The 17,500-nt window shown below is 40.7% G+C and overlaps 4 protein-coding genes across 4 annotated transcripts in view; 1 reads left to right on the top strand and 3 right to left on the bottom strand.

Annotated features, from left to right (window-relative positions):
• The window catches only part of LOC148185811 (RPA-related protein RADX-like), a 13,313-nt gene extending 9,554 nt beyond the window's left edge, over positions 1-3,759 (top strand). Inside the window, 8 exon segments of the mRNA XM_088073405.1 lie at positions 515-639; positions 732-833; positions 835-968; positions 1,077-1,121; positions 1,342-1,385; positions 1,963-2,226; positions 2,306-2,452; positions 3,123-3,759. Of these exon segments, the coding sequence (XP_087929531.1) occupies positions 515-639; positions 732-833; positions 835-968; positions 1,077-1,121; positions 1,342-1,385; positions 1,963-2,226; positions 2,306-2,452; positions 3,123-3,247 (986 nt within the window). The 3' untranslated portion in view covers positions 3,248-3,759.
• A 649-nt stretch (positions 3,760-4,408) lies between these two features.
• Positions 4,409-8,247, bottom strand: LOC121938568 (C-type lectin domain family 10 member A-like). Its single transcript, XM_042481794.2, has 8 exons — positions 8,089-8,247; positions 7,061-7,168; positions 6,709-6,798; positions 6,538-6,603; positions 6,328-6,420; positions 5,711-5,865; positions 5,458-5,564; positions 4,409-4,688 (listed from the first exon to the last, which is right to left on the bottom strand). Exons 1-8 carry the CDS (start codon positions 8,225-8,227, stop codon positions 4,541-4,543), a joined length of 906 nt encoding a protein of 301 aa, XP_042337728.1. The 5' UTR covers positions 8,228-8,247; the 3' UTR covers positions 4,409-4,540.
• Positions 8,248-9,175: 928 nt separating this feature from the next.
• On the bottom strand, positions 9,176-14,883 carry asgr1a (asialoglycoprotein receptor 1a). The gene is made up of 9 exons (XM_088073526.1): positions 14,750-14,883; positions 14,052-14,117; positions 13,391-13,498; positions 13,190-13,288; positions 12,947-13,012; positions 12,471-12,563; positions 12,226-12,380; positions 10,693-10,802; positions 9,176-9,840 (listed from the first exon to the last, which is right to left on the bottom strand). The coding sequence occupies exons 2-9, from the start codon at positions 14,092-14,094 to the stop codon at positions 9,684-9,686; spliced, it is 831 nt and encodes a 276-aa protein (XP_087929652.1). The 5' UTR covers positions 14,095-14,117; positions 14,750-14,883; the 3' UTR covers positions 9,176-9,683.
• A 124-nt stretch (positions 14,884-15,007) lies between these two features.
• The window catches only part of cyb5d1 (cytochrome b5 domain containing 1), a 3,345-nt gene continuing 852 nt past the window's right edge, over positions 15,008-17,500 (bottom strand). Inside the window, exons 3-5 of the mRNA XM_088073555.1 lie at positions 17,205-17,281; positions 16,867-17,085; positions 15,008-15,593 (exon numbers count right to left, since the gene is read on the bottom strand). Of these exons, the coding sequence (XP_087929681.1) occupies positions 15,363-15,593; positions 16,867-17,085; positions 17,205-17,281 (527 nt within the window). The 3' untranslated portion in view covers positions 15,008-15,362. The remainder of the gene's footprint in view (positions 15,594-16,866; positions 17,086-17,204; positions 17,282-17,500) is intronic.

Below are 17,500 nucleotides of genomic sequence, written 5' to 3'. Positions count from 1 at the left end.
TTTATATGTAATATTAATATATAATAAATATATAGAATGTTTATATGTAATATTTATATATGATATGTACTGACCTGAGTTAAAAGATATGATTGTAGTTTTTGTAAAAGCGTAAATCAAACTGAGCACATTTCGTTATTTCTGATGACGGACTGATGATTAGAATCAGGGTTTTATTCATTGTTAGGGACTGTTGGTTATTTACGAGGGGGCGTGTCAGATGACCGATGACACACAATCCACGTTAAGTAGCTGTAACTTGTTTTTTCTTTAAAAATTTGATGGTTTTGTTTTAAAATTTTGGTGACTTAAAAAACCCGCTTTTTTCTTTTTGTTTTTGACTTTTTTTCTTTAAAGATTATTTTCTTTTTTTCGTGATGGTTTTTTTTTTAAAAAAATGTAGATTGTTTTGGGGGATTTTTTTTCCTTTGGAATTTTGGGTGATTAAATAAAAAACTGGCGTTTGCATTTTAAAATTTGTGGTTTTAATTTGTGAGTGTGTGTTTGTTTACAGGTGAGCCAGGGTTCCTGCGAGGGGCGGAGCTTCAGAGGGACGTGGAGAGGCTCTGTTACCGGGAGCGACGCTCCCTCTGTATCCAGGCAGCCGTTACCATGGTGACGTACAGCCGCAGAGGAGAGGTAACGCACGCACACACACACACACACACACACACACTCTCTCTCACATGATGTCATGGTGTGTGTTCACATGGTTTTTTTTCTCCCTTCAGGAGGATCGCTGTTTGGTTTGGACGGATCGACCTTCGTCGCTCCCCTCCTCCCCCACCTCTCTAAGCCCGCCCCTCCCCCTCCCTTCCCCTCCCCCTCCCCTGCTCCTCCTCCTCCCTCCTCCCTCTCCCCTCCACCCCTCGCTCCTTCAGACCTCCTCTCTCCTCCTCTTCCTCCTTCTCTCCCTCGTCTTCAGTGCTCAGTCAGCTGACGCCCCGCCCCCTGGACCGCCGAGCGGGGTGACCGTTTGTCAGACATGTTTATGTCATGTGACCTCAGTGATGATGTCACAGTTTGTGTATTTACTGTGTGTGTGTGTGTGTGTGTGTGTGTGTGTGTGTCAGCAGGAAGTCGTGTAAAAGGAAACTGCAGCTGGAAACTCTGAACTCGAGGTGAGTCCTTCATTCTGAGTACTTTTACTCAAAGTCAGGGTACTTGTACTTTACTCGAGTGTTTCTATGTCTCAGAGGAAGATTTTGCACTTTTTACTGCAACAATACATTTACTTGTACTGAAGTATTTCCACAGTGTGGTTTCAGTACTTTTGCTGCAGTAAAGTATCCGAATACTTGCACCCCGTGTGGTTTAGAGTCAGCCTCTCTCTCTCTGCAGACGTCCTCGGGTCACTTTACAACCAGAACAGAGCAACAAGACGGGTAACGCTCACTCACATTACTCTGACATCACTTCCTGTCAACTTTTATTCTGCTAGAGTGAAACATGATAAAGTGTCTTTAATAATACTAAAATTCATCATCAAATATAAAAATACAAGTTTTAAATTGCAACTTCCAGCAGGCATCTGGTGGACACGTTCAACGTTCAAACTAAAACTAAAATAATTCCTTTATTACAGGAATGTTTGACTGATGAAACTGGTGGACACTGTGATTTTAAAAAATGCTGGTCTTCACAAAAGACAAAAAAGATTTGCACACCAAAAATTACAATGAAATGTTACCACAAATAAAAAGACATGGTGTTCATCAAAAATGATTTTAAAAAAGGCAGTCCCCATATGTGTTAATAAACATGGTGGTCCCCACGTGTAATAAAGACAAGTCTGTGTGTGTCATATAGTATTATTATTATTATTGTTGTTGTTATTATTAATAATAATAATAATACTTAGTAAGGTCAATAATAATAATAATAGTAAATGTTGATGATAATAATAAGTGATAATAATAATAATATTAAGTAAAAATAAGAACGAGTCTCGTGTGTCTGCAGTGATTCTGTTTGAAGCCTCCATGGAGTTTTTAGAAAACATAAACGTTGATGAAGACGAGGATGAAGATGACGATGACAACTCGTCCTTCGTCACCGCCCCCCTCCTACCTGTCTTCCCGGCGGTTGCGGTGGAGACGCTGCCGATGCGTTTTGATCACGCTCACAGGGAGGAGCAGGCTGACGCCGTGGCGATGGGCGGGAGGGCGAGCGACGGCGGGAGGTTTGACTTCGCCGTCGATGAATTCTACACGCTGAGACTGAGAGGTAGATTTTAGATTTAACGATTTCACCTTTCTGTTTATAAAAATAAACAACAAATAAATAATAACAAATGTCTCCTCAGCTCTGTCAGACGGCGTGACGGTCGACGCCGTCTTCCTCCCTCACTCCTCCTCCTCCCCCTCTCCTCCCCTCCTCCCTCACGCCAACACCTGGATCTCCATCCTGTCACACGGAGCCTTCTCCTCACACACACCTGCACCGTCACCAGGTCAACACACACACACATATACATACATACACACATACACATATACATGCACTCACACACACACAAACACACACACACACACACTCACACATACACTCACATATACACACATACATGCACTCACACACGCACTCACACACATACACACACACATGCACTCACATACACACAGTCACACACACACATACAGGTGATTTTATTATTTTTTTTTCTTGAAGTTGAGCGTGACGGTGTCCTCTGATCCTCTGTCCGTCTCTGTCTCTCTCTGTCTCTGTGTCTCTCTGTCTCTGTCTCTCTGTCTCTGTTTCTGTCTCTGTCTCTGTTTCTGTCTCTGTGTCTCTCTGTCTCTGTCTCTGTTTCTGTCTCTGTGTCTCTGTTTCTGTCTCTGTGTCTCTGTGTCTCTCTGTCTCTGTCTCTGTTTCTGTCTCTGTCTCTGTGTCTCTGTCTCTGTCTCTGTCTCTGTCTCTGTGTCTCTGTTTCTGTCTCTGTGTCTCTGTTTCTGTCTCTGTGTCTCTCTGTCTCTGTCTCTGTTTCTGTCTCTGTCTCTGTCTCTGTGTCTCTGTGTCTCTGTTTCTGTCTGTGTCTCTGTGTCTCTGTCTCTGTCTGTGTCTCTGTCTCTGTGTCTCTGTCTCTCTGTTTCTGTCTCTGTGTCTCTGTGTCTGTCTCTCAGCTGACCTCATCAGCATGGCGCCCCAGCTGGCCAATCAGAGGCTGGTGTGTGTTCTGGAGGTGTGTCACCTGGGCGGAGCTACGACGGAGGTCATCCTGAGCCGAGCGTTTCACCTGAGCGACTGACACACACACACACACACACACACACACACACACACACAACCACCGTGGACAGTTGAATTTTAAGCTGTTTTTAATATTTTTATACTTGATTGTTTACAGTATTTATAAGTGTTTTATGTTGAAAAAATTATTGTGGATGTGTGTTGATGCACTTTACTGGTGTTGGGCGTTGTAGTTTTTTTAGCTGAATATTTGGACTACATTGTGTGAGCCAGCTGTCAGCGTGTGAACGCTGTTTGCTGTCTGTGTGTCGAGGAGACGTCAGTGTTTCACTCAAACTTTAATACTTTTATTGCAGCAAAACGTCAGTCTGAAGTCTGAAGTTGCCAAAATAAAGAAAACACGAAGTCTTGAAACGATATTTTAGTGTCAGAAAGTTTCCTCCTCACTGTGAACGTTTTTATTAGATTTAAAATACAGAAAAGCGTATTTGTTTGCGTCTCAGCTGATTTTCTGAGTGTTGCATTAGTTCTCGTTTCAGTGAAATAAATTCTCTTGCTTCATCATCTAAACTGTTGATTTGTCCTTTCTAGAAAAGGTTTTGGAAATCTAATTATACCCTGAAAGTTTTGGAAAAGTTCTGGAATTTTATTTCACAGACCTGTGTGACGACATGTGATGTGTTCAAGGACCATCAGAAATTTCAAAAACTGAGGATAATATGTGTTTTTACTGTCTTTGGCTGATAAATAGTGTCATTGTTTGGTGATTTTTAAAGAAAATATGCCCACAGATTTGGGAGGCATGCTTTATTTAAAAAAACAAATCAAATTCTAATTAAAACAATAAAATTGCCAAAAGATTTTTTTCTTTAGATTTTTATTTTTAGATTTTTTTATGTCCTTCAAAAAATTGCCCAAAAAATTTTAGAGAAAAAAAATGAAACAATGTTTTTTTCTTTACAATTTTCCCCAAAACTTCAGCAAAATAAAATTACCTTTTTTTTCAAGTCAAAGGCTGAGTAGTTAAGCTCAACTCTGATTCTTTCCTCAGTCTAACCATCTCATCGAAACTTTACCTTAAATGTGTCACTTTATGTTTCCTAAATCTAACCAGCAGGAGGCGCCGACTCCTCAGACATCACACCAACCGCTGTTGGACGATACATGATGTCATCAGCCCGTTGTCATGGTAACGACAGAAACAGGTCAGTCTCAGGTGTTGCGATCAGATTATTTAATGTTTTTAATGTTACAGAGGATGCGAGCGGGTAGTGGGCGGGGCGTGAGCAGCGTGTGGATGGAGCGTCGGCGGAGCCTGCGCAGGCGGTGGGCGGGGCCTGTGAGGCGCTCTTCAGCTGTGTTTCTGGCAGATGTAGCGTAAACTGGTGGAGCAGTGCAGGTCGTTGAGGCGTCCGTCGCTGTGAAGGTGAGCGCAGTCCTCGTCTCCGTGGCCCAAACCGTGAGCGGTCCAGGCGTCGGGCTGACCGGGTCTCCACCGCCTGGAAAACACAGAAACAGGAGGTGTGTGTGTGTGTGTGTGTGTGTGTGTGTGTGTGTGTGTGTGTAGACGTGATTTTAAATGATGAAAACAGTTTGAACAGATTTCACTTCCTGATGTTTAAAAAGCTGTTTTCACGTTGTGATTATCAGATATAAAGTTTAGATTTAAGGACCAAACTGGAGAGTTTATCTTTATATGTTTACATCTATAACACAAACAAGTGTGCAAAAGGAAGAGGTCAAAGGTCAAGGTCACTGTGATACTTATAGAACGTTCCTCATATTTTACGACGTTTCTTTCATTGTGGATAATTTTCAGGATTTTAGGATGTTTATTCAAAAACAGGATGTTTTTACGATTTTCTGACACAAATTTAAGGATTTTTCTAAAATTTTACAGAAGTTAAAGGATTTCAGGACGTTCTTTCATTTGAAGACATTTCTAGGATTTTAGGACATTTTTAGGATTTATTATGAGGAAACTGCAGAACATTCTGTTATTTTAGGTTATTTCTTTGACTTTGAGAAATTTCTAGGTTTTTAGGACATTTCTCCTGTTTTAGGACGTTTCAGGACATTAGGGTCTTAGTTAGGATTTATGTCGGGGGGGATCCTCCACCGGCACTTTTTTGGGTGTTGTGCCCCCCGGGCACCCTGTCAGGGCCCAGATTTGGCCCGTGGGCCGTATGTTGAGTATCATGTGTCACTGTGCGTCTTAAAAGAAGCCTCAGCTGTTTCCACGGAGACGAAGAGACAGTTTCAGCCCACCTGCGGTTCATGACGTACGGCGTCTGGTTGACCCACTCCCACTCCCCCCGCTCATCCGTCAGACCCACCCAGTAGAACGTCCCCGTGGTGTACTGTTTGACATAGTCCTGGACCAGAGGGACAGACAGACAGAGGGACACACAGCTGATTTAACTAAAGCTGGCTTTAAAAATCCAGAATCCTGAATGTGTCTGAAGACGTCCCGCAGGGACACATTCTGTGTCTTCTGAGATGATGTCTTTGTCCGTCTTACCCACTCCTCGTCCGTGTTGAGGATGATCAGGTGGGACTCGTGTCCATTGCACCAGTCTCTGGCATCGTGCCAGTTCAGAGGCGTCCTACTGAAGAAATAACAGCTGGTGCCAAAACTGTCCCAGTTCAGGGGACAACAGCTGCTCGAAACTGAGCCTGAGACACAGATCGGAAGACGGACAGTAAGACAGTCAGGTCAGCAGAGACAGAAGAAAAAAACATGGTGAGGGACAGATGATGTGTAAGACAATTCTCCCTGTGTCCTCTTGAAGACATTCGACAGACCAGTTAGACATCAGAGAGAGGACATGTTTGAAAAGTGGACTGAGTTTGGGAAGTGGAGACATTTTGCAAAAGGACATTTTACAGAAGTAAGGACATTTTTGGAAAGTGTTTTCATTCAAAGAAAGTGTGGACATTTTCAAAAATTGAGAATATTTTTGAAAGGAGGCAACATTTTTGGAAAGTTGGGACATTTTATTGAAAGTGTTGCCATTTTAGAACATGTGGACATTTCCGGACCATGAGGACATTTTTGGAAAATAGATACATTTTAAGAAAATGAGGACGTTTTTTGTAGAAAAGTAACCGTGTTTGTGTGTGTGTGTGTGCGTTTACTGTTGTTGATGATGCGTTCGAGGGAACATTTGAGCTCGGTGACCGTCCTTTGGAGAGCGTCCAGAGCTGACAGCTGCTTCAGGGCCTCGGCCACTAAACACACGCGCGCACACACACACACACACGCACAAACACTCACCACAGTTACAGGTGTGTGTTACGTTCAGTGACGATCTGTCAGAGTCGTGTTTTAGGAAAAGTTGGACTTACCTGAGGTCAGCTGGTCCTTGTTGTTCTCCACAGCGAACTTCAGACGGTGGACGTCTTTCGCTGTATCTGGGACGGAGAGACAGGACATTTTGGACCAATCGAGTTTAAGTTTTAGAGAGGGACATACTTATGTCTCTCACGTCCCCTGGAGGACAGAGACAGGTGTGTTACCTTTGGCGAGATGCTGCGCTGAGTTCAGTGATTCAGACATGTTGGAAACAGTTTTTCCCACAGACCACAGCTGGTTCAACGTCTTTGTGTCTGCATACACACACACACACACAAACACACACACACACACACACACAAACACACACACACACACACACACACACACACAAACACACAAAACACACACACAGTGACACAAAAAAAAAGCGGATCTAAATTTTTAGTGATGAAAAAAAGGGTGGTCCTCACCAGAGAACATGAAATCAGTGGTCCCCACATTGTGTGTGTGTGTGTCTGTGTGTGTGCGCGCGCGCGCGCGCGTGTGTGCGTGTGTGTGCGTGCATGCGCTCACTGGTTGCTCCCAGTATGATGATCAGGATCAGGATGACAGTTGCTGTCAGAGCGGGAAACAACCAGCGTCTGAACCTGGAGACTCCTGAGACAAAGACAGGAGGACGCTCTGACAGAGAGACAGACAGGGAGACAGAGAGGCAGACAGGAAGATGCGTTTTTTATTTTTACAGTTGCGTATTCAGCAGGGTTCAAAAGCATTTTTACTAATACATTTCCAGGACTTTCCATGACTTTCCATGACATTGAGGCAAAATTCAAAGACTTAAATTATCTGAAAGGATCATCAACACTCCTCATCAGTTCTTTTTCATTACTTTATAAAAACCTTTATAATTTTTTTTAAAAAAAAGCAATGCTGTCAGATCATGTGAATATTTTTTAAACACTGGGGAGGGATCTGTTTATCTTTATTTTATTTGTTTATATTGACAAAAAAAATGCTGTTTTTTTTTCAATACATTTTTTGGGGTGATTATCAAAGAAAACAAGCCTCCCAAATGTTGTGGATTTGAAGTGTTGTTTTCTAAGTAATTTAAACCATTTTGGGGGGCTTTAAAAAGTTTTGGAAATTTCTTTTTCTTTAAAAATCTTAGGTGGATTTTAAAGAAAGATAATGGTGATTTTATTTTCTTATAAAGTTTTTGGGGTTTTATTAAAGATTTTTTTGTGGTATCTCTTTCTTTGCCCATTTTATCAGAAAAAAATCCTGATTATTTCCTTAATTTTTTGGGTGATTTTTACTGAAAACATGCCAATCACCAAAAATGTCACCATTTATCAGCCCAAAACGTCCAAATTTTTCAAATTTCTAGTGGTCCACCATGTGTTATTATACAGGTTTGTGAGACAAAATTCCAGGACTTTTCCAAAACTTTCAGGGTATATTTAAGTTTCCAAAACTTTTTCAGGCCAGGAAATTGCTATCTGCAAATTCCAAAACCTTTACTAACTCTTTCAGTTTTGTGTTGATGGACAGATGGAGACAGACAGACAGATGGACAGACAGATGGACAGACAGATGGGTACCTTTGTTCCAGAAGGAGCTGGTGTCGTCCTCCACGTTGTCATGGTATTCAGTGGACATGTCTTCTTCAGTTGATGTGTCTCTGTTTCCCGATGAAGACTGACAAACAGTGTGACTGTCCAAACACCAGCCGAGGGTCATCGTCCACCAAAATGCACTTTAGACTGGAACACACTCTGTGTGTGTGTGTGTGTGTGTGTGTGTGTGTGTGTGTGTGTGTGTTTGTATGTGTGAAACCCTGCTGATGTCAGTTCAGGCTAAAATTCAACCAGGAAAGACACATTTTTGTGTCCTCGTCTCCGCTAAAATATTAAACTAATTTCTTTTGGGGGCTTTTAAAAACATGTGCTCATGTATGCGTTGGATAAATGGCATAAAAATTTGTTCCAATGAGATCTCCTGTGATCTAATGTCCACCAGAATGAGATGGTCAAAGGTCAAGGTCACGGCCGTTTTCTCTTCTGTTTATGCTTGAGTCAAAATGGATTTTTGTGCAGTATTTGAAGAAAGTCTCTCAAGGTGTTCTTGAAATTTTGTGTTCACAAGGATGAGTCAGATTCATGGTCACAGTTACCTTTGAGTACTAAATTCAAATCAATTCGTTCTTGAATCCAAGTGGATGTTTGTGCCAAATTTGAAGAAATTTCCTCAAGTGGATCTTAAGATATCACCTTCACAAGAATGAGACGGATCCAAGGTCACAGTGACCAAAAACCAATAATTTCAAAGTGAACGTTTGTGCCAGATTTTAACAAAGTCCTTTAAGACACACTTGAGATATCAAGTGCATGAGAGTAAGACGGGTTCATCATCAACAGTTCATCCTTGAGTTAAAATGGACGTTTTTGCCAAATTTGAAGAAAGTCCTTCAAGAGATACTAAGTTCACAAGAATGAGACTCATGCAAGGTCACAGGGACCTTTGACCACCACATGTTGGTGAGTTCGTTGTTGAGTCCAAGTGGACGTTTGTGCCAAATTTCAGGAAATTTGAAAGTTGTTTTTTAAAAATGGGACAGACAGACGGAAACATGATGCCGCAGAGTTAAATGATATTTGGAGTGTAAATGCAAAAAATGGTAAAACAAAGTTGAAGTTTTAGAAGATTTTAGACGTGAAGTGAGAAAAAAACTGAAATTCTGAAGATTATTCTTTTCTGTTCACATCAGACAAAAAAATGAACATTTATCTTCACTGAAGCAGGTTTACAGTAAAGTCAGATCACATGTTGTTATTGACCTCTGAACTTCAGACAGACTGACATTGTTTCTGTGGTGCAGTTTAACCCTTTGAAACCTGATTAGTTGGCTTTATGTAAAAATAAAAGAACAAAGGAAGCCAAAGAGCAACTTAAGAAGAATTCACCTAAAAACTGACTCAAACAAGTATAAGAAAATGACCTCAAATGGGGTATTATGGTAGTTATGAATATAGACATTTTCCCTATCTTTAAATATATATATATATGCCTTTTTTTTTTTAAGAATTCTAAATCTACTAATTTCTTGTAATTTTTAATTCATTTTTGTAATTTTTGTTGATGAAGGTTTTCAGTCATCCAGGTCATGGTATCCGTCCCTGGAGCCGAGCGTTGCTGTTCAGGCGCTCACGCTGTGTTTCTGGCAGATGTAGCGCATCTTTGTGGTGCAGTGCAGGTCGTTAAGGCGTCCGTCTTCGTGCAGGTGAGCGCAGTCTTCGGTCCCGGGTCCCGCACTGTAATGGGACCAGTTGTCGGGCTGACCGGGTCTCCACCGCCTGGAAACCAACAGAGGTAACAAACACGGACGAGTCGATGCAGAGTTAAAGTTGAAAACACATTTATTAACTGTAATAAAAACTAAATCAAAGAGATATTTAGAAATGGGCTGTAATTACACAGTGCTAAGTCTAAAAACGCAGGGTTCATGCACATTCTTACCAATCCATCTCCATTTTATGGTGAGTAACATGAGCCTACAGGTTAGGAAAGTCTGTGTTTCCAAAAAATTGGGGTATTTTTCTTCCTTCAAAAACTGTTGGCAATTTTTATAGAAAAAACTGGCAATCTTTTTCTTTAAAATCTTTGATGATTTTTTTTCCTTTAGAAAGTTATGTAGATTTTAAAGAAAAACTCTTTTTCTTTAAAAATGTTGGCCTATTTTTCTTTAAAGTTTTTGGGGAAAAAAACCTTAGCACCCCCGCGACCCTTACGAGGACAAGCGGGTACAGAAAATGACTGACTGACTGAAAAAACCTCAGCAATTAATTTTAAGGGGAAGGGGGAGGGTGACTTCTTTTTCTTCAATATTGGTAAGTTTTGTTTTGTTTTTGTTTTTGTTTTTTTACTTTTAAACCTGTGAAGTTGAATGGCATGTTTTCTCCAAAAATAAACCAATTAATTAATTTAAAAAATAATAATTTTTGGTGATTTAAAACAAATGTTGGCGATTATTTTTTTAAAAATCTTTTTGCAGAGTTTTTTTTTTTTTTAAGGAAAACTTTGTCGAACTTTTTTTCCCCTTAAATTGTAAAAACAGGTTTATGAAACAAGATTCCACGACTTTTCCCAAACTTTAAACATATATTTAATTTTTCGAAACTTGAACCTGAAAACATCCTGAGGTGTACCTGCGCTCGATGGTGTACGGCGTCTGGTTGACCCACTCCCACCGCCCCGTCCTCCAGTCCGACAGGCCGACCCAGAACCACATAGGGACCGTGTGACGGGTCACAAAGTCCTGAAAACATGTTCAAACGGGCAGCTCAGAGTTTCGGGGTGTAAATCTTTAACCAGCAGCTACACGTTGGAGTAAAACACACAAAGTCGGAGGGCTTCATCCTCTGCGGATCATGAACGACAGTAAAAAATGTAATGAGGATCTGTCTCGCTGTGGTTACGTTTCAGTCTGTGGAGCTGCGGACACCTGGATCCGTGTTTGACCGTGAAGTTTACTCTCTTTTCTGATTCGCTGTCACAAAATACCGTCTGTCTCCGTCCAAGCAGCGCTCGCACACAGAGTAACAGTCGTCACTGCATCGTTTCATCTCATTACACATCTCTGTGACATTTTGTCAAAATTAGTGCATGAAATTTTGAGTTACAGCCAAAAACATGTTTTTGAGGTTGCAGTGACCTTTGACCTTTGACCACCAAAATCTAAACAGTTAATTGTTAATTCCAAGTGGCCATTTGTGCCATAATGAGGACGTTTCCTGAAGGTGTTTTGTAGAAATCATGTGGTGTATTATGCTCAGTTTCTTTAGGTTCTTATTTCGGTCAGGCAAGGAGGCCTCGAGGTCAAAGGTCCAGGGATGTTTAGGCCTGGAGGACAAGTGTGCAGGATACCGGCTCCAGGCTAAAAGTAACATGGAATCAGGCTCCTTTCATAAAAGCACATATTTGTGGGGTTTTGTGATTGATCACAGCAGGTGAAGAGCTGCTTTACTGACAAATGTATTGATGCCTGTACGTATATAAGAGACTTGCATGAGCTGAAAGAGATTCGCATTGGTCCTGAATCCTCTCCCAGGCAGACCATGGGGCCGGTGGACGCTGAACTTTGTTGCAATAAATTGATTATTATGCAACCGAGTCGGTGTCCGCGGAGGTTTCTTCATCTTCCTCACATCATTTCTACTTAAGAAACAACTACAATCACTTTAGTGATGGTGAGACGTCACCGTGACCTTTGACCATGAAATTCTACACATATCATTTTTAAAAATCTTTCTCAGGTTGGGCTTGAGACTTTTTTTTTCTTTTAAAATTTTTGGTGATTTTATAAAAAAAACATTTTGCAATTTCCATTTTTTTTAAAAATGTTTTTTGGTGGCGCGACATTAATGACCTATGACCGCTTCTTAAAAGTTGCAGTTATTTTTTTCTTTTTTGTTCAGCAATTTTTAAAGAAAGCATTTTGTTTTAATTGTCCTTCGAACCTTCGGTTTATTGAATGTTTGTACGGAATTTGAAGTTTTTCTCGAGATGTCACGTTCACAAAAATGAGACTTTAGCAGAAACGACCCAAAAACTGTCGCTGATGCAGCGCCATAAAAACAGGAGGGCTCCGTCGTCCACTGCAGAGCCGTGTGGACGCTTCTGGTCGACTGGCAAACAAGACGGACGGACGGACGGACGGACGGACGGACGGACAGACTCACCCAGGCCTTGTCAGTGTTCAGGATGAGCAGGTGAGCGTCTTGTTTTTCACACCAGACTCTGGACTCGTTCCAGGACAGAGACAAACTGCTGAAGAACAAACAGCTGGACTCAAACTCGTCCCAACCCAGAGGACAACAGGCGTCCCCCACTGAGCCTGAGGGACACACAGAGGGACAGACGGACAGGTGAGCTTCAGTGTGTCTTTAAATGTCCTCTTTAAATCTGTAACCGTGTGTGTGTTTACTGTTGTTGATGACTCGCTCCAGGGAACATTTGAGCGCAGTGATCGTCTTTTTGAGCGAGTCGATGACTGACAGCTGCTTCAACGCCTCCGACACTGAGCACACACACACACACGCACAAACACACACACACACACACACACACACACGTTTAAAAAATGGATTTAAAAGTAATTTTAAAGTATGAGAAAGAAAACAACACTAATCACCAAAAATAAAAAAACACCATAAAATTTGAAGTCAGTTTTTAACAAATAAAGAAATTGCCAAAAATGTTTTAAAGAAGGAGATTATTGCCGTGTTCTTTTAAAGAAACAAAAAAGATTGCCAAAACTCTTTGAACTAAAATAAATTAAATTAAGAGTCGATGTTCAGTTTTTACAGTAAGTTTGTTCAGTTTCACGTTTGTAAATCACAGACTATAAATAATAATCATCATCATCATCATCATCATCATCATCATCATCATCAGACAGACCTGAGGTCAGCTGCTGCTCGTTCTTCTCCACAGAAAACTGCAGCTGCTGAACTTCTTTAGCTGTTTCTGGAACGAAGAAGAAGAAATTGATTTAACCCTTTAGAGCCACTTTAATATCACACACACTCATCACTGTCATCACTGGGCTGCTCGAAACACAGACTGCAGCTTTACTAAATCGTGTGTGTGTGTGTGTGTGTGTGTGTGTGTGTGTGTGTGTGTGTGTGTGTGTGTGTGTGTTACCTTGAGCGTGCTGCAGGGAGGCGTTCAGTGATTGGATGATGTCACTCAGGTTGGAAATTTTCCGCTCCGCCGACTGAAGGCGATTTGACGTCTTCGTGTCTGTTAACAAAACACACACATACAACAGATTTAGGATGATGTGTGTGTGTGTGTGTGTGTGTGTGTGTGTGTGTGTGTGTGTGTGTGTGTGTGCGTGCTCACTGGTTGCTCCCAGTATGATGATCAGGATCAGGATGACAGTCGCTGTCAGAGCAGGAAACAGCCAGCGTCTGAACCTGGAGACTCCTGAGACAGAGACAGGAGGACGCTCTGACAGAGAGACAGAAAATGTTCGAGAAGTTAGAGATTAGAAGAATTTTAAAATAAAAGTTAAATATAAAGAAGAGCACAAGAAAAGCAAAAAGAAAAAAAAAACACAAATCATACGTTTTCACTGTAAATTGCAAAAAAGAAAAAAGAATATCACCCTTTAAAAACAAAACAAACATTTCCTATAAAACTCAGCCTCCCCTAAAAAATTTAAACAAATCACAAACAAAATTTAAGAACCAAAAATAAAAAAAAATAATAAAAAGAAATTCCCATTTCTTTCACAAAAAAATCACAAAAACGATAAAGATAAAAGAAAATCACCTTTTTTTTTAGGTTTGCTACAAAATCACCAAAAACATCTGAAAAAAATGACCAAAAATGTCAAGAAAACTATTTTTAAAAATTCCCATTTTCAAAAATATTTTTGAATAAAAATCACTACAAAAAGATTACAGAAAAAACATAACTGGGACAAAAAAGAGGAAATGAATTGTTAAAGATGTGTATGAAGGCTGGCTGTTGTATAACAGTGTTGATATTTGACGGACACCTTTGAACCAGAGGTTGCTGCTGTCGCTCTCACAGTCCGACATGGTGATGCTCCCCGTCTGCTGTCCTTTAAGACCAAGACAAAAACGCTATTATTTTTATTATTATTATTATTATTGTTGTTGTTGTTGTTGTTGTTGTTTTTCTTCTGGAACCTAATTTTGAGTAAATAACTCAAACAATAATGAATATTTTCTTTATATTTCCCCCGCGGTTATTTAATCATTTTCCTGTGATTCTCTTTCTTAAAATATTTTCAGCTCATTTTCTCATCAGCTTTCTCCATTTTTGTTTTTAGCAATTTGTTGGACATTTCATGCCAAGTTACTGGTTGCTGGTTTTCATGTTTTTGAAAGAAATTAAACCAAATCTGCTCAGTAATAATAATAATTTTTATTCTACAACTTCATTTAAATAAATAACTATGAGAATTATAAATATATTTTTAGCGATATTTTTCCTACTTATTTGACATTTTTCTCATTATTTGGTTTTTTAAAGCTATTTTCAGGTCATTTTCTTGTCACCGTTCACATTTTTCTCTCAACAGTTTTGCCCTTTTCTCATGTTCTTGAACGAAGTCAAACCGTATTTGCTGACGTTTCAAAGGTAAAACTGCTTGTAAAAAGTGTCCAAGTGCAGCAAAAGAAAGCTGATGCAGGTATTAAAGGGTTAAACATGACCAACAGAGTAACTCACCTCGTTGAATCTGCAGAAACAGATCGGACGACTTTTCAGCTCCACAAACAAACTGTGAGTCGTTTGTCCTCCCAGAGACCAACAAACTGTCCTGTCATCACTTTCAGAGTCCGTCAACGTTTCATAACTTTTCTGAAGTTCATATTCATTTTTTTCTGTTTCCAGAGAATCCAAAACTCAAAACTCAGCTTCCCTTTTTTTTTTTTTTGATTTGGGCATTTCCGGCAGAGAAACAGATTTTCAGTCCACACTTCCCCAAATGAACGTTACATGAAGGTTCAAATCAAACTCTGAGGGAACATATAAACACAAAGTCGCCTCCGCCACTTTAAAACTCATCTGTTATACTTCGTCATTTATTTTGTACAACTGTGCTGAAATTGTGCCGCATTCGTACGGTCTTGAAAAACACAGAAAAATCAGAGTTTCCAAATCACAATTTCAAGATTTTTTTTCACAGTTTTTCCTCAGAGATTAAAAATATTTGGCGCTGCCCTGCGTGTTTGTGTCTGACAGATCAAAAAGGAAAGAGTTTCTGAGCGTTTTAATTTTCTGTTGAAGTTCTCACGCGGCGACTCTTCTGTGAACTGATCAGGCCGTCAGAGGTCAGAGGTCAGCCTTCGGTGAGGTCGTCGTTGAAGTGCAGCAGGATGGCGGGGGCGAACAGGTCGGGGTCCAGTCGCAGCTGCTGCAGCCGGAGGTCGTCGTCGGGGACGTCGTTCTCGCTGAGCGTGCGGCTCATGTCCAGGCTCGCCCCGCCGTGTTTCCACGTGTAGCTGACGGCGTGGGCGTTAAAGCGAAGGTAACGCTGCAGGATCTCAGCCAGAGTCTCCTCCGAGCACACCTGGACAACGACAGCAGCCGAGAACGCTTTTCAGTGTGTGAGGAGGGATTTACTCAGTGTTAATGTTATTACTATTATTATTATTGTTATTACTATTGTTATTATCATCATCATTATTATTGTTATTATCATTATTATTATTCTGAGGAAATCCAAACTCCTCAGCTGCAAACACCAGCCCACAGTCCTGAAGGTGGCGCTACAGAGACGTCTACCTCTCTAAAGGTTAAAAATTCAGAACATTCGAACGTGATACAGCTTTAAGAAATGACAGAAAAATCTGTGAAGAAACTTTTCTCACTTTATCGTGTAGAAATGATGAAGTCCATCACTCTGTTTTTATCCAAAACTGTAGCGTGGTTTGTGTAATCACGTTATGTACTTAACGTAAAATCGTGTACGTTAGATTTAGGAAAGTAAAGATGGTCGAGAGTCGTCACATAACTTAATGTAAAGTTACGTAGACTAGGTTTCATAAAAGTAACAAATTTGGCTGTCGTAAACGTAATTAACGTAAAGTTACATTACTTTATATACTTGGTGTAACGGTGTGTAACTTAATGTCGTTCATGTAAAGTTACGTAGGTTAGAAAAGTTGTGCAGGTTTGATTTACAAACGTAAACATGGTTAGGCATCATTACGTTACTCACTCACCGAAAAGTAAGGTTACGTTAGCTCTATTAAAAGTAATGTGGTCTGTGTTATCGCGTTAGGTACTTAATGTAAAGTTACATAGGTTATGTTACGTTACCTATAGCTAAACCTAAAGTTACGTAACTTTTCGTACTAAGCGTTAACTTATGGAACTTTACGTACTTAGTGCAAAGTTATATAACTTTCTGAACTCGGATTAAAGTTATGGAACTTTCCGTACTTTCCATAAGTAAAATTGCGCCGGTTTGTTATTAGGAGGTAAACATGGTTGGGACTCGTCACGTTCTGTACGGAACGTAAGGTTCGTACAGAACGTGACGACGTAACTCGAAATAACTCAAAGTTCAGGAGTTTCACAGGGACACAGACAGCAGTCTCCTGAGGGAAAGTCCTGCGTTTGTTTGACTCTACCTGCATCCTGACGCCGACTTTTGCTGTTTGTACGACTTTTATCTTTACAGCTTTGGTCACATGATCTCAGCCTTCATGATTACGGGGTTATATTCAAGTTCTCCTGCATTAATGAATTCATATTCGAGTTCTGCTGCATTCATTTTCATACGCAGAGTCGATGATTACGTCCCGCTTCAGTAAACGTCTGCTGGTGTTAAAGTTCACCTGCAGCCGCTGCTCCTGTGACGTCAGTGTGTTGATGACTCGTATCCACCTGGTCTTGGCGGACAGCTGTCCCACCTCGTAGCGTTCGTCCCTCCACCACGGTTGCCCGATGTCGTTGGCCCAGTCAGAGCGCGGGCCGGCGGGGGGGATGTGCACAAAGCGCCCCCTGGGGGTGTAGTACCTCACGCAGTTCGTCAGAGGGTCGACGTATTTCAGGACCTGAGGACAGACGGACAGATGCAGGTGATACACCTGAGGACAGATGGACGGACAAAAGGACACCTGCAATAATGCAGGAGGTGAGCTGCTCTCTGATTGGTTGTTGGACTGGTGCTCACGTCTTTGGTTTCGGGGTCGAACCAGCAGCTGATGTCCTTTCCTGCACACTCCATGATGGGTAAGAGCAGCGCGTCGCCTGCCAGAAACAAACAGCTGATGATTATTTATACTCTGTTATTTACTGTAAATAAACTGTTTTATGTACTGAAAATAAACTGTTTTATTTACTGTAAATAAACTATTTTATTTACTGTAAATAAACTGTTTTATTTACTGTAAATAAACTATTTACTGTAAATAAACTGTTTTATTTACTGTAAATAAACTGTTTTATTTACTGAAAATAGACTATTAA

The sequence above is a fragment of the Plectropomus leopardus genome, chromosome 23 (assembly GCF_026936395.1).
Source record: "Plectropomus leopardus strain MGB_pleo_1.0 chromosome 23, ASM2693639v1, whole genome shotgun sequence".
Lineage (NCBI taxonomy): Eukaryota > Metazoa > Chordata > Actinopteri > Perciformes > Serranidae > Plectropomus > Plectropomus leopardus.
The sequence above is the reverse complement of the archived record's forward strand: the minus strand, read 5'-3'. Positions and strand labels throughout refer to the sequence as shown.